Source organism: Mobula hypostoma, chromosome 3 (assembly GCF_963921235.1).
Source record: "Mobula hypostoma chromosome 3, sMobHyp1.1, whole genome shotgun sequence".
NCBI lineage: Eukaryota > Metazoa > Chordata > Chondrichthyes > Myliobatiformes > Myliobatidae > Mobula > Mobula hypostoma.
Genome location: NC_086099.1, coordinates 112,694,644 through 112,711,808, shown reverse-complemented (window position 1 = coordinate 112,711,808; position 17,165 = coordinate 112,694,644). Strand labels below are relative to the sequence as shown.

Here is a 17,165-nt window from a genome sequence, read left to right as displayed (position 1 = left end):
TCACTCATAAACAAGCCTTCTGTAGATCTTACCCAGATTGCTTGTATAGTTCTGGATTACCGGTCTTGAATGCCACAGATCTAGCCATCAGCAGACTGTAAATCTCTTGGTTTATCCATGGCTTTTGGTTTGGGTATGTCTAGTATGTTCTCATCTGCGCAGGTCTTAATGAAGTCCATAAGACCATAAGATATAGGAGCAGAAGTAGGCCATTCGGCCTATTGAGTCTGCTCCACCATTTAATCATGGGCCAATCCAATTCCTCCAGTCATCCCCACTCCCCTGCTTTCTCCCTATACCCTTTGATGCCCTGGCTAATCAAGAACCTATCTGTCTCTGCCTTAAATGTACCCAATGACTTGGTCTCCACAGCCACTCGTGGCAACAAATTTCACAGATTTACCACCTTCTGACTAAAGTAATTTCTCTGCTTCTCTGTTCTAAATGGACGCCCTTCAATCCTGAAGTCGTGCCCTCTTGTCCTAGACTCCCTTACCATGGGAAATAACTTTGCCATATCTAATCTGTTGAGGCCTTTTAACATTCAGACTGTTTCAGTGAGATTCCCCTCATTCTCCATGACTGTGGCATATTCATTGAGACTCAAAGAATATTATCTAGAACAGTGACTTAAAGTAGTCTTGTAAGTGCCTCTCTTTCTTTCTTGACCATACCTTCTTGGTCATCACCACTGCTGCTGCGATCTTTACTTCCTGCTTATATGCTGTGAATAGAAGTATAGTCAGGTGATTGGAATTTCCAAGTGCGGGTGTGGATTGGCACGGTAATCGTTCTTTATGGTGTTATAACAGTAGTCAAGTGTGTTGGTTCCTTTGATTCTATAGGCGATATGTTGATGGTCATTGTACTGAGACTTAATGCTGATCTGGTTGAAATCCCCCACATCAGGGTGCACAGTTTGTGCCTGCTGATTACGTTGCTGAGCTCCTCCTATGACCCTCTGCATCCTCTTGTAATGCTATGCATTGGAGGCTGTACACCAGATTGTGATGCAACCAGTCAGAATGTTCTTCATTATACATCTATAGTGTTGGTGCATGGCCAAGTGGTTAAGGTGTTCATCTAGTGATTTGAAGGTCATGAGTATGAGCCTTGGCTGAGGCAGCACGTGTGTCCTTGAGCAAGGCACTTAAACACACATTGCTCTGCGACGACACCGGTGCCAAGCTGTATGGGTCCTAATGCCCTTCCCTTGGACAACATCGATGGCGTGGAGAGGGGAGACTTGCAGCATGGGCAACTGCTGGTCTTCCATACAACCTTGCCCAAGCCTGCGCCCTGGAAACCTTCCAAAGCGCAAATCCATGGTCTCATGAGACTAACTGATGCCTATTATACATCTATACAAATTTGCAAGCATCTCTGCTGACATACCAAGTTTCTTCAAACTCCTACCAGTCTTCATGAGTTTACGGACAGATCAGCCATGATCTTATTGAATGGCAGGGCAGGCTCGATGGGCCGGACGGCCTACTCCTGCTCCTATTTCTTATATTCTTATAAAATGTTCTGAATATTTCCAAGATGTTGGTTAAGACTACAACCATAGAAACCATAGAAACTACAGCACAGAAACAGGCCTTTTGGCCCTTCTTGGCTATGCCAAACCATTTTCTGCCTAGTCCCACTGACCTGCACACGGACCATATCCCTCCATACACCTCCCATCCATGTATCTGTCCAATTTATTCTTAAATGTTAAAAAAGAACCCGCATTTACCACCTCGTCTGGCAGCTCATTCCATACTCCCACCACTCTCTGTGTGAAGAAGCCCCCCCTAATGTTCCCTTTAAACTTTTCCCCCCTCACCCTTAACCCATGTCCTCTGGTTTTTTTCTCCCCTTGCCTCAGTGGAAAAAGCCTGCTTGCATTCACTCTATCTATACCCATCATAATTTTATATACCTCTATCAAATCTCCCCTCATTCTTCTACGCTCCAGGGAATAAAGTCCTAACCTATTCAACCTTTCTCTGTAACTGAGTTTCTCAAGTCCCGGCAACATCCTTGTAAACTTTCTCTGTCCTCTTTCAACCTTATTTATATCCTTCCTGTAATTTGGTGACCAAAACTGAACACAATACTCCAGATTCGGCCTCACCAATGCCTTATACAACCTCATCATAACATTCCAGCTCTTATACTCAATACTTCGATTAATAAAGGCCAATGTACCAAAAGCTCTCTTTACGACCCTATCTACCTGTGACGACACTTTTAGGGAATTTTGTATCTGTATTCCCAGATCCCTCTGTTCCACTGCACTCCTCAGTGCCTTACCATTAACCCTGTATGTTCTACGTTGGTTTGTCCTTCCAACGTGCAATACCTCACACTTGTCAGTATTAAACTCCATCTGCCATTTTTCAGCCCATTTTTCCAGCTGGTCCAAGTCCTTCCTCACTGTCTACTACACCTCCAATCTTTGTATCATCAGCAAACTTGCTGATCCAATTTACCACATTATCATCCAGATCATTGATATAGATGACAAATAACAATGGACCCAGCACTGATCCCTGTGGCACACCACTAGTCACAGGCCTCCACTCAGAGAAGCAATTCTCTACCACCACTCTCTGGCTTCTTCCATCGAGCCAATGTCTAATCCAATTTACCACCTCTCCATGTATACCTAGCGACTGAATTTTCCTAACTAACCTCCCATGCGGGACCTTGTCAAAGGCCTTACTGAAGTCCATGTAGACAATATCCACTGCCTTCCCTTCATCCACTTTCCTGGTAACCTCCTCGAAAAACTCCAACAGATTGGTCAAACATGACCTACCACGCACAAAGCCATGTTGACTCTCCCTAATAAGCCCCTGTCTATCCAAATGCTTGTAGATTCTGTCTCTTAGTACTCCCTCCAATAACTTACCTACTACTGACGTTAAACTCACTGGCCTATAATTTCCCGGATTACTTTTCGATCCTTTCTTAAACAACGGAACAACATGAGCCACTCTCCAATCCTCTGGCACTTCACCCGTAGACAGCGACATTTTAAATATTTCTGCCAGGGCCCCCGCAATTTCAACACTAGTCTCCTTTTATCCCTTACAATTTTATCCCTTACAATCCTTTTGCTCTTAATATACCTGTAAAAGCTCTTTGGATTATCCTTCACTTTGACTGCCAAGGCAACCTCATGTCTTCTTTTTGCTCTCCTGATTTCTTTCTTAAGTATTTTCTTGCACTTCTTATACTCCTCAAGCACCTGATTTACCCCCTGTTTCCTATACATTTCATACAACTCCCTCTTCTTCTTTATCAGAGTTGTAATATCCCTTGAGAACCAAGGTTCCTTATTCCTATTCAATTTGCCTTTAATCCTGACAGGAACATACAAACTCTGCACTCTCAAAATTTTCCCTTTGAAGGCTTCCCACCTACCAATCACATCTTTGCCAGAGAACAACCTGTCCCAATCCACGCTTTTTAGATCCTTTCTCATTTTTTCAAATTTGGCCTTCTTCCAGTTCAGAACTTCAGCCCTAGGACCAGATCTATCCTTGTCCATGATCAAATTGAAGCTAATGGTGTTATGATCACTGGAACCAAAGTGCTCCCCTACACAGACTTCTATCACTTGCCCTAATTCGTTTCCTAACAGGAGATCCAATATTGCATCCACTCTAGTTGGTCCCTCTATATACTGATTTAGAAAACTTTCCTGAACACATTTTACAAACTCTAAACCATCTAGACCCCTAACAGTATGAGAGTCCCAATCAATGTATGGAAAATTAAAATCCCCTACCACCACAACTTTATGTTTCCTGCAGTTGCCTGCTATCTCTCTGCAGATTTGCTCTTCCAAGTCTCGTTGACTATTGGGTGGTCTGTAATACAATCCCACTAATGTGGCCATACCTTTCCTGTTTCTCAGCTCCACCCATAAGGACTCAGTAGACAAGCCCTCTAATCTGTCCTGCCTGAGCACTGCTGTAATATTTTCCCTAACAAGCAATGCTACTCCCCCACCTTTCATTCCTCTGCCTCGATCACATCTGAAACATCGGAACCCTGGAATATTAAGCTGCCAGTCCTGCCCCTCCTGTAGCCAAGTTTCACTAATTGCTACAACATCATAATTCCACGTGTCAATCCACGTCCTCAACTCATCCGCCTTCCCCGCAATACTCCTAGCATTGAAATATATACACCTCAGAAGATTTTTACCACGACTCACAACCTTTCTATCAGCGGATTTGCTTAAACTTTCAACATCATTTATTTTCACCCCAGCCACACTGTCAGCTCTGGCACTCCGGTTCCCATCCCCCTGCAAATCTAGTTTAAAGCCTCCCCAATAGCACTAACAAACCTCCTTGGTCGCCCTGTGGTTCAAGTGTAACCCATCTCTCTTGTACAGGTCCCACCTGCCCCAGATGGTTATATCTAGGTTATAACTTTCTTCATCAACTAACCTGTAGGACCTGACAGTGAACATGTAAAGGGAAGAAATTAGAGGAGCTCATTTCTTGTAAAGCTATAGAATTCAAAGGCAACAAACCCATGATCATTTGTGTTCTATCTGGCTTAAGATCCTAATGCTATTTTGAGTATTTGCAAATAGCACAAATGTATTAGCATATAGAATTCAAGCACATCTATGAATATGTCAGCAAGTAGCTAACACTGACCTTTTTGATCATAGTTTAATAACTCCTGTTTTGATAGCTACAATTTGCTTTTAGAACATCATTCCTTTCTTGCCCCTTGTACATTATCAATGCTTTTCTTCTTATTTTGCTTGTGCACTATTAGCTACTTTAAGATAAAAACCTCTACAGAAGCAGTCAGAATGGCTTTACATATGCTGCACTGCATGTGCTTATTGAACTGTTGAGAAATTTGTTTAACTGAAGAGCCCTTCTGTCTTTAAATCTTGATTTTTTTTCAGTAATTTATTTCTTGTTCAATTTCTGCTATCTATATGTTTCATATAGATTCATTAATCTGTTAGTTACTTAACAGATTTGTGAAATGCATATTTAAGTAATATTTTAAGTAGACACTGCTTGCAAAACTTTGTGAATATGCAGGGTACTTATGAATTGATTATTGTGGAAGTGATATCTAATTACTTAGTTTAAACTGAAAAACAATGCCAGTTTTTGAGATTCAGTTATTATTGGGAACCTCCACATAATACAATTATGTTCCTGTATTATTCACTAGGGATGAGCATTTGCATTTTGTCTTTGCAAGATAAACAATGACTATTCATAACGTCAAAGTTGCTTAACAGTATATTAGAGACTGGTATTTGAACAGCATCTGTCATGACATCAGGGCATCTCAAAACTGCTTAATAATGACTCTACTGCTATCCGAAGGAACAGAAACACATCCTTTTGTTAACTGCCTGTATCAGTATAGATTTTCTGGAGATATGGACATAAACCCTCAGAATACTACCAGAATAGTTATGATAGTTTACTTCAGTGCTAACACTCACAACTGATATTGAAGATGGAGTAACCCAAAGTACTGGAGGAACTCAACAGGTCAGGCAGCATATATGTAAAGAAATAAACAGTCGACGTTTCAGGCTGAGGCATTTAATCAGGACTGGAAAGGAGGGGAAAGAGTACAAACTAGCAGGTGATAGGTGAGGGGGTGGGAGAGTGGAATGAATTAAGAAGATAGGAGGTGGTAGGTGGAAGAGGCAAAGGGCTGAAGAAGAAAGAATCTGATAGGAGAGGACAAACAAGAGAAAATCTGCAGATTCTGGAAATCCAAGCAACACACACACAAAATGCTGGAGGAACTCAGTAGGCCGGCCAACTTTTATGGAAAAGAGTACAGTCAACGTTTCGGACCGAGACTCTTTGGTAGGGTTGTTTTGGAGGACAATGGACCATGGGAGAAAGGGAAAGAAAAGTTGCAGCAGAGATAGATCATGTCTGGAATCCTGTGAATCTTTTGGAGCCATCTATGAAATTCAGTGCTCCTGGTGTGGCCTTGTTTACATCAGTGAAACCTGAAGTAGATTGAAGGGCCATTTCATTGAGAACCTTCACTCAATGCACCACAAAAGGCGGAATTTTCCAGTGTCCATATTTTTCAATTCAACTTCCCATTCCTATTCTGACAAGTTGACCCATGGCTGCCTACTGCTGTCCTGAGGAGGCCAATCTCAGGTTGGGGGAACATCACTTCATATTCCGCCAGAAAAAGCAGGATCTCCCAGTGGCCACCCATTTTCATTCCACTTCCCGCTTCCATTCTGTTATGTCCATCCATAGCTTCCTCTACTGTTGCTATGAGGCCACACTCAGGCTGGAGGAACAACACCAGCTTCCAACCTGATGGCATGAACTTCAATTTCTTAAACTTCCAGTAATGCCCTCCCTCACCATACCCCATCCCCTTTTCCCCCTCTCACATTATCTCCTTGACCACCCATCATCTCCCTCCGGTGCTCCTCCCACCCCTTTTCTTTTTTGCATGACCTTCTATCCTCTCTTATTAGATTCCCCCTGCCCTCTTTCACTTATCAACTTCCCAGCTGTTTGCTTCACTCCTCCCCCTTCCCGGTCTCACTTTGTGTTTCTCCCTCCCTTCCACTCACCATTTAACTCTATTCCTCATCTTTTATTCTCCAGTCCTGATAAAGATCTTGGCTTGAAACGTCGACTGTACTCTTTTCCATTGATGCTGCCTGTCCTGCTGAGTGCCAGCATTTCGTGTGTGTCACCTCATATTCTATCTGTTTCGCCTCCAACCTGACGGCATACATTTTTCTAATTTATGCAATTTTCTCTTTGCTTCCCCTTTCTCTATTTTCCATTCTCCATTCTGACTCCCCTCTTACCTCCACATGTCCATTACCTCCCTCTGGTGCCCCTGCTTCTTCCCTTTCTCCCATGTCCACTGTCCTATCAGAATCTTTCTTCTTCAGCCCGTTACCTCTTCCACCTATCACCTCCTAGTTTCTCATTTCATCCCACCCACCCCTTTCTCCACCAACCAACCTTGCACCTCATCAGATTTTACCTGTAACCTGCCAGCTTATACTCCTTTCCTACCTTCTTATTCTTGCTTCATCTCCCTTCTGTTCCAATCCTGATGAAGAGTCTCAGTTTAAAATTTAGACAGTTAGTTCCTCTCCAAGATGCTGTTTGATTTGCTAAGTTTCTCCAGCAGTGTGTGTTGCTCTGGATTTCCAGCATCTGCAGAATCAACCACCATCTTGCCATTTAAAGACTGATTGTGTCTTAAAATAGATTTCCCTCAAACCCAATATACTTGGGGAAATTGGAAAGTGTACTTAGCCTGAGGTAAACCCCGGCAGGTGTTCACAAGTGCTAAATTCAGTGGAAGCAATGTAAACAAATTCTGAAAAGTACAACCCCATTTTTTCTGACAGTACAAAGCTGAGTGGAAAAATGAACTGTGAGGAGGACACAAAATCAAATTCAAGGTTATTGTCATATGGATGGCTACAGTGGAAAAACTTAACTGCAGCAATATCACAGGCACATAGCATTATATAAGCAGCAGCACAATAAAACAAATTATGCACAATCTTTGCAAGAAATAAAATTGGAAAAAGGAAGCCCATTTTGTGCAGTATTTGGAATAGTGAATGTGTTACTAAGCTGTAAGGGTTTTGCCAGTTGGTTCAAAAACTAAGTAGTTAAGGAGAAGTAGCTGTTCTTGAACCTGGCGGTGTGGGACTTCAGGCTATTCTTCCTCTTGCTTAATAATAGCTGTGGAAAGATGGCATGGCTCGGATGGTGGGGATTCATAATGATGGATTTTGCCGCCTTGAGGCAATGCCTCCAGTACATTATTACTGATGGTGGGGAAGAATGTACTTTAATATATTCAGCAGGGCAGTCTACTCTCTGCAGCTTCTTATGTCCCTGTGCATTTGAATTGCTATACCAGATCATGAATGATAACAAGCAAAATGCTGGGCGAACTCACCACGTCAGGCAACAGCCGTGGAGACAAAAAGATGGTTAATGTCTTGGATTGAAGGTCTGCATCAGGACTGAGGGTGTAAAGAGGGAATAGCCAGTAAAAAGAGGTGAAGGGGATAGGTGAGACAGGAGTTGGCATGATAGGTTGATGGATACTTTGAAGAAGCAAAATTAGTTGATTATAGGAACAAAAAGAAATAGATGAAATTAAGATATGGAAATTTATAAAGATCATAATTGACTATGTATTTTTTGAGCAGATCATAAAATTTGGGCTTAATTTCAATTACTAAATGCATTTATTGCTAGATTTAGGACACAGCTATCAAATTTTTTAAAAGTATAGAAAAAGACCTGCAACATTTTGGCTTTATGAGTGAAGTCTTTTGAACACTATGATGATCAAAATATGCTCATCCCTATTATTGCAAATTGTAAAGTGTCACTTTGCAGCTGTTTGAATTATAGGAAGTGAAGATTCCTGTTATTTCCTTACAAATAGTATAATACCACAATGCGTTGCTGTTGTTTTAATTTCTTGCACCATGACTCTTCTTTTCTTAATTCTCACATGACAGCAAGGTGGGAGTGAAATACCCACCACTTCCCGGGAGAGGTTGTTACGTCACAGGGTAACTTTCCAGGATCAGATGGTCCCAAGTCGTCAGGAGGTAAAGGCATAATAAGCAAGTACTTGTAGTGCTGGACTTGTGTCATAAGTTTTAAAGGAATCTTGAGACCCAAGTTGGAAGACCTCATGCTTTGCCCGCCCATGTAAAGTCACATAATTCATTATTAACTAGTTCTTAACCAACAATAACAAACCAGTGTTCTTTTTCCTCCCTGTTTCAAGTGCATTTTGTGTTTTGAAGTCTTGACTGAGCCATCATTTGCATGTATTAACCATCTCCCTAAATACTCTGTTTCAGCAAAATGGATTGTTTTGTAAAATATTGTGTTATTGTTGCAGAAGCGTCCAATGAATATAAGACTGGTAAATTTACTCTTAAAAATGATGTTCTGGGTAAGCAGCTGCTGTTCAAAACTGGTGAGACAATAAATGTGATTCTGTATTATGAAGCTGAATGTCTTGCATTGCAAACTTGTTTTTGACATCCATCATTTTGTTGAAGATTAAATTAACGAGCTGGAGTTAACTAGAGCAAAGATCATATACCACCGGTAATCAGGTGTAAAAACAGGAGTACAAGTTGGTATTCACAAATGTGCTTTTTCTATTTTTATTTCAAAACTAACATTAATTACGAGCTGCCTGGCTTTCCATTTGCAAGTGTAATCATCACTACATTTTTTTTGAAACTTCTGACACAAATTTGAGATGAGAATTTTTAAAAAAACTGCAAATGCTGGAATTCTGAAATAAAAACAAATTGTTGAAACCACTTTGCAGAACAGACGTCTTCTATGGAAGAGAAATAGAGTTGATGTCTCTACTCCTGCTCTGGCAAAGGGTCTTCAATTTGAAACAAAAAACCTGAAGGTGCTTTTCCCACAGGTTCCACTTGATTTCTTCTGTTTGTTTATATTTAAGCTTGAGACACAATTATGTGATATTGACAGCAGAATTTCAGTTATTTCTGTAGATTAGTCTACTAACAATGGGCTGCAATTTTGTGTAAGTTTATACCCCTTATGGTAATCTATACTTACTTACTTTACTTTATTGTCGCCAAAGAATTGATAGTAGGGCATACAATCATCACAGCAATATTTGATTCTGTGCTTTGCGCTCCCTGAAGTACAAACCAATAGTAAATATTAAAAATTTAAATTATAAATCATAAATACAAAATAGAAAAGGGAAAGTAAGGAAGTGTAAAAAAAAATATGAGAGGCAGGTCCGGATATTTGGAGGGTACAGCCCAGATCCGGGTCAGGATCTGTTCAGCAGTCTTATCACAGTTGGAAAGAAGCTGTTCCCAAATCTGGCCATATGAGTCTTCAAGCTCCTGAGCCTTCTCCCGGAGGGAAGAGGGACGAAAAGTATGTTGGCTGGGTGGGTCGTGTCCTTGATTATCCTGGCAGCACTGCTCCGACAGTGTGCGGTGTAAAGTGAGTCCAAGGATGGAAGATTGTTTTGTGGGATGTGCTGGGCTGTGTTCACGATCTTCTGCGGCTTCTTGCGGTCTTGGACAGGACAACTTCCATACCAGCTTGTGAATACTTTGAGGATACCAGGATACTTTGAGGGTATCTCTCCATTTCAGTGCATTGGCAGAAAAGGTTGCATCTGAGAATCACTTGGAATCCCACTGCATGGTTTTGAGATGGCCCCAACGTAGCCTGAAGGAGATGCATATTGCAGTTTGGGTGTGTAGTTCTTGAAGGAATATTGTGTTGTCCTCATTTCAGGGGTCTAATATTCTCTTCTGCTACAGACCTAACCCTTTAGCTTTGTCACCATCTCCATGATTGTTCAGCAGTCACCATATGACTGAGGGGTATGAGAGTACTGCTGGATGTTTGTGCTTTTATGGTTCAGGCAGACTAATATTGGGACATGCAGTGCCTATTCACCTTCTCTCTCTCTGTCCCTCTCACAATAACTCCTTATCTGCTCTCCATCTTCCTCTGGTGCTCCCCTCTCCCCTTCTTTCTCCCCGTCTCATGATCCTCTCCCTTCTTCAGCTCTGTATCCCTTTTGCCAATTAACTTTCCAGCTCTTAGCTTCATCCCTCCCCCTCCTGTCTTCTTCTATCATTTTGGATCTCCTCCTCCCCCTCCCACTTTCAAATCTCTTACTATCTCTTCTTTCAATTAATCCTGATGAAGGTCTTGGCCCGAAACGTGGACTGTACTTCTTCCTATAGTTGCTGCCTGGCTTGCTGCATTCCACCAGCATTTTGTGTGTGTTGCTTGAATTTCCAGCATCTGTAGATTTCCTCGTGTTTGCACCATGGAATTTTTCTTGTTTCATTGTTTTACAACATTGAATCTCAGTGGACTTAATTTGGCTTTTTTTGGACACAGATCAACAGAAAAAGACTCTTTAGTGTCAAAGTGAAAACAGGTCTCTATAAAGTGATCTAAATTAATTACAAATGTAAAACCCAAAATAATTGATTGCATAAGTATTCACCCCTTCAAGTCAGTATTTGGAAGATGCACCTTTGGCAGAAATTACAGCCTTAAGTCTGTGTGGATAGGTCTCTATCAGCTTTGCACATCCGGACACTGCAATTTTTTCCCCATTCTTCTTTACAAAACTGCCCAAGCTCTGACAGATTGCAGGGGGTTCATGAGTGAACAGACTTTTCAAGTCTAGCCACAAATTCTCAATTGGATTGAGGTCTGGACTCTGACAGTCACTGCAGGACATTACCTTTGTTGTTCGTAAGCCATTCCTGTGTAGTTTTGGTTTTATGGTTGGGGAAAACAAATCTTCTCCCAAGTCACAGTTCTCTTACAGACTTCATCAGGTTTCCCTCCAGAATTTCCCTGTATTTTGCTGCATTCATTTTACCCTCTACCTTCATAAGCCTTCCAGGGCCTGCTGCAGTGAAGCATCCCCACAGCATGATGCAGCCATCACCATGCTTCACCAAACATAGCTCTTAGTCTGATGGCCAAAAAGCTCAATTTTGGTTTCATCTGACCATAGAACCTTCTTCCAGTTGACTTCAGGGTCTCCCCCATGGCTTCTGGCAAACTCTAGCCAAGATTTCATGTGAGTTTTCTTCAACAGTGTCTTTCTCTTGCCACTCTCCCATAAAACTGTGACTGGTGAAGCACGTGGGCAACAGTTTTTGTATGTGCAGTCTCTCCCAACTCAGGCACTGAAACTCTCACAAGGTTACAGACACGCACACACAGAGAGCTTGTTCAGTTCAGGAGGACAGCAAATTTGGCCTCCCAGCTCCCATTTCACATTGTAAGCTAGTAGTAGATAGGATATGTCTTTTATAAATATATTTGATAACTCAAGATATATTTGATAATACTTAAATGGAATTCAATGCCTGGTAGAGGAGGGTACTTGGCTGGTTGTGAGGCTTTACTTGGGGGAGAACAGTATAATGTTTTTCACAAAGTTCTATGTCATTGAATTTAAGCTTTAATTAAAATGGTTGTTAAGCCACACAAGGCAATATCCATGATAGCTATTGTAGATCCAAGTCAGAGTAGAGTTTATTGTCTTATGCATGATACATGTATGCACAGGTCCAATGAAAATCTTACCTGCAGCAGAGTCACAGGCATGGAGCATCATATAAGCAACAGTCACAAGAAAAACATAAATTAAACAAAAAATTACAAGAAAGAACAAAATTAGAACAAATAAAAGCACATTTTAGTGTAAAGTACTGCTGAAGGGTCTTGGCCCAAAATGTCGACTGTACTCTTTTCCACAGATGCTGGCCTGCTGAGTTCCTCCAGCATTTTGTGTGTGTGTGGCTTGCATTTTCAGTATCTGCAGATTTTCTCTTTTTTGTTTTAGTGTTAACATGGGGTTGTTAAACTAGTGTTTTGCCAGTTGGTTCAACAACAAAATGGTTGAAGGGAAGTCATTGTTGTTGAAGTAGAGGTGGAACTTCAGGCTTCTGTACTTGCTATCTGATGGAAGCTGCAAGAAAATGGCATGATGGTGGATCTTCGGATCCGTCGGATCTATGCCTGCAATCACCAGCAACTTTTATGTGTGTTGATGGTGGGTGTTGCTTTCTTGAGGCAGTGCCTCTGTAGATACTATTAATGGTGGGGAGGGAAATACCTATGATTTATTGGGCAGAGTTGACTACTTCTCTGCAATTTCCTACATTCCTGTGCATTTCAATTGCTGTACAGACCGTGATGCAACCATTCAGAATACTTTCATAAGTGTTCAGTGACAAATCAAACCTCCTTAACATCTTACGGAAGTAAAGACACCTGCACACCATTCTTGTGATTGTACTGATATGCTGAGTCCAGGACAGCACATCCAATATGTTAATGCCCAGGAAGATAATGCTGCTGGCTTTCTCCACTACCCACCCTCGTTGTAGACAGACACATGCTCACTGCCTTCTCCCTTCCTGAGGTCAACAATCAGCTCCTTGTTGTTACAGATAATAAGTAAGAAGTTGTTCTTGTGACACCATTGAACCATTTAGCTCTGGTAAGCTGATTCTTTTCCACCTATGAGTCGACCAACAACAGCGGTATTTTTGGCAAATTTGAAGGTGGTATTGGAGGCTGTGCTTAGCCACACAGTCACTTGTATTTAGAAAGTGTAACAGGGACAAAGCATGCAGCCATGAGGTACATCTGCGTTGATGGTCTGTGAGAGGGAAATGTTGTTACTAATCTTTACTGATTGAAGTCTGCCGATAAGGAAGTTGCAGAGAAGGTACGAAGACCCAAGTCATGAAGCACGATGATCAGTCAAGCTGTAGTTGACAAAAAGCAGCTTCACATTTATTTTTATTTTGAGATAAAGCATGGAATAGGCCCTTCCAACCCACCGAGCAGCACTGGCATTGCAATACTGATACATGTGACTTGTGCTTCTCCCTCTTAAACTGCAGTATGAATCCAATCATATTATGATCACTGCCTCCTAAAGGTTCCTTTACCATAAGCTCCCTAATAAGATCTGGGTTATTACACAACATCTAATCTAAGATAGCCTTTTCCCAAGTAGGCTCAGGAACAAGCTGCTCTAAAAAGCCATCTTGTTGGAATTTAACAAATTCCCTGCCTTGCGATCCGACACCAACTTGATTTTCCAAAATCCCTTGCATATTGAAGTCCCCCATTACAATGTGTCATTACGATTATCGCATGCCTTTTCCAGCTCCCTTTGCAATCTCAACCCCACATCTTGGCTACTATTTGGATGCCTATATATGATTACCATAATGGTTTCCATTGCAATTTCCTAACTCCACCCACAAAGATTCGACATTCTCTGACCCTATGTTACCTCTTTCTAAAGATGTAATTCCATGTCTTACCAACAGAGCCACATCAATAGCTGTACCTGCCTGCCTCTACTTTTGATACAAAGTAGATCAATTGATTTTAAGCTCCCAACTATGACCTCCTTTCATCCACAACTCAGGGACGCCCACAATATCATATGGACCAATCTCTAATTGCACCATGAGTTCGTCCACCTTATTCCGAATGCTACGCACATTTAAATACAGCACCTTCAGACTTGCATTCTTTGCCCTTTTGAATTTTGCCTCTGTGGTATAATTTAACTTTTTGCGCTGTCTGCATTTGTATCCAATCCTTATATTCATGTTACATTCATGTTACATTCATGTTACATCCATCATCTACTGGTAAATCTGCTGGCTCATCCTCAACTCGATCATACTGGTTCCCATCCCCCTGCTATATTAGTTTAAACCACTCCCAACGGCTCGAGTAAACCTGCCCACAACAATATTAGTCCCCTTCAAATTCAAGTGCAAGCCGTCCCTTTGGTACAGGTCCCACCTACCCCAGAAAAGGTCTTCATAATCCAGAAATCTGAATCCCTGCCCCCTGCTCTAATTCTTTAGCTGTGCATTTGTCTGCCCCTTTATTCTGTTCCGCTCCTCACTGTCACATCGCACAGGCAGTAATCTCGAGATTACTACCCTTGAGGTCCTGCTTCTCAACTTCCTTCCTAACTCCCTGTACTCTTGGACCTCCTCCCTTTTCCTACCTATGTCATTAGTACCGTGGGAGATGCTTGCCCTCGACCATCCAGCTTGGCGCAGCAAGATCACCACAGGAGCCCGTGCAGCTGAAGTCAGGCGCATCATCGAGGCACAACGAAAGCGTGCTGTGCGCAAGGCCCGAGCAGCATCCACTGCCATGACAGCACCCACCCACTTGTGTCCCACATGTGGGCGTGCCTTCAGGGCCCGGATTGGCCTCATCAGTCACCTCCGGACCCACAGCCACCAATCTCCCATTTGACTTTGAAGCCATGGTCATCTTCGACTACGAAGGACGAACAGCAACAACATTGGTACCAATATGTACCATGTCTTCTGGCTGCTCACCTTCCCTGTATGGATTATGGATGACTGATCTGCATTCATGGTTTTCAAATTCAAAAATGAACATAATAGCCTATTCATTATTATCAACACAACAGGTTCAGCAGATGCTGTAAATCTTGAACAATACACACAATGATGTAGGAACTGAGCAAGTCAGGCAGCGTCTATGGAGGGGAATAAACAATTGACATTTCGGACTCAGACTGCAAAGGAAGGGGTAAGAAGTCAGAATGAAAATGGGGAAGGGAAGGAGTATAAGTGGTCCCTCACTCACCTACTTCTGCTTTCACCTAACACCTGCCGTGTTAGATGAAACTAGGTGATATGAAAGGTGGGTGGGTGGGGGAGTGGTGATGAAGTAAGAAACTGGGAGGTGATAGATGGAAGAGGTAAAGGGCTGAAGAAGGAATAGGTAGGAGCTGGTAGTGAGCCTTGGAAGAAGGGGAAGGAGGAGGGAGCCAGAGGAAGATAATGGGCAGGTAAGAAGAGAAGGGGTGAGGGAGGAACCAGAAAGGGGAGTGGAAAAAGAGAGGAGAGGAGGGGAGGTACATGACTGGAAGTTACAGAAATTGATGTTCATACCAAAAGGTTGCTGCTTTAACCTGGGTGTGGCCTCATTGGGGCAGTAGAAGACCTTATCGAAGACCAACATGTTGCAATGAGAATAGGAATTCTTGACTCCCTTATCCACTTATCCCTCCTCGCTGACCTCCCTCCTGGCACTTATTCCTGCAAGCATGCCAGATACTACACCTCTCCCTCACCACCATTCTTGGCTTCAAACTGTCCTACCCGGTGAGGCAACACTTCACCTGTGAATCTTTCGGTATCTGATACTCCAAGTACAGCCTCCTCTACATCAGTGAGATCTGATGTAGATTGGAGGACCGTTTCGTTGAACACCTTCACTTTGTCTGCTACTAAAGGCAGGATGTCCCGATGGCTACCTGTTTCAATTCATCTTCCCACTCCTGTTCCGATATGTTGTTCCATGGCCTCATCTATTGTCACGATGAGGCCGCTCTCAGGTTGGAGGAGCATATTCTGTCCGAGTAGCCTGATAGCATGAACATTGATATCTATAACTTTGGGTGATTTCTCCCCACTCTGTCTTTATCTTTTCCCCATTCTTGTTCCCTTCTCACCCTTTCTCTTATCCTTATCTGCCATTCACTTCCCTTTGATGCCTCCCTTTCCCTTTTTTCCATGGTCCATTGTCCTCTCCTGCCAGATTCCTCTTCCTTCAGCCCTTTATCTCTTCTACTGATCACCTCCCAGCTTCTTTTTTCATCGCCTTCCCCACACACCCACTTTCCACCTCACCTGGTTTCACCTATCGCCTGCCAGCTTGGACTCCTCCTTAAACAACAGGAATTCTGCAGATGCTGGAAATTCAAGCAACATACATCAAAGTTGCTGGTGAACGCAGCAGGCTAAGCAGCATCTATAGGAAGAAGCGCAGTCGACGTTTCAGGCCGAGACCCTTCGTCAGGACTAACTGAAGGACGAAGGGTCTCGGCCTGAAACGTCGACTGCGCCTCTTCCTATAGATGCTGCTTAGCCTGCTGCGTTCACCAGCAACTTTGATGTATGTTGCTTGGACTCCTCCTTGTTCATTTCCCTTCATGAATGCTGCCTGACTTGCTGAGCTCCTCTGGCATTTTGTGTGTATTACTCATTACAAATATGGTTTTAGTTTTGCATGTTCAAGGTCAGGTTCAAGTTTAATTGTCATTCAACCATACACATGCATACAGCGAAACAAAACAGCATTCCTCCAGAGCCAAGGTACAAACCAGAGTACCAACAGTCAGGGGCAGGCCCCCAACCCAGCAAGGACACCCACACCAGCTCCAGTGCCTCTTTCCCTGGATGGCTGAAACAGGTAACCCTGAAGCTTGAGGCCTAGTCTGCACAACGACTGAGGCCACACAGCACCCTTGCCATCAGCGTTGCCAATGAACTAATGAACCAGACTTGCAGTATTCTACATTACTAATGACCAACTGTGCCTTGCATTCACGAGAGAAATGTCCAAAATAATCATTCTACCTTTTCTTGGACCGTGCACCACTTCTGTGCACCACGATCAAGCATCTCATTAGTGGGACAGACCTGCAGCACTTAATGTTCTCAACATCTAGCAGTGTCTTGTTGTTGTGCAAAAGATGCAAAGGGTGAACCGTTACACATTGTTTGC

At 42.6% G+C, this 17,165-nt stretch overlaps 1 protein-coding gene across 5 annotated transcripts in view; it reads left to right on the top strand.

The window, feature by feature from the left end:
• Nucleotides 1–17,165, top strand: part of LOC134344194 (ankyrin-2-like) — a 978,678-nt gene that overhangs the window by 180,679 nt on the left and 780,834 nt on the right. For all 5 annotated transcript variants that reach the window (XM_063043600.1, XM_063043603.1, XM_063043602.1 and 2 more), the window contains one exon: nucleotides 8,540–8,632. In XM_063043600.1, coding sequence (XP_062899670.1) covers nucleotides 8,540–8,632 — 93 coding nt within the window. The remainder of the gene's footprint in view (nucleotides 1–8,539; nucleotides 8,633–17,165) is intronic.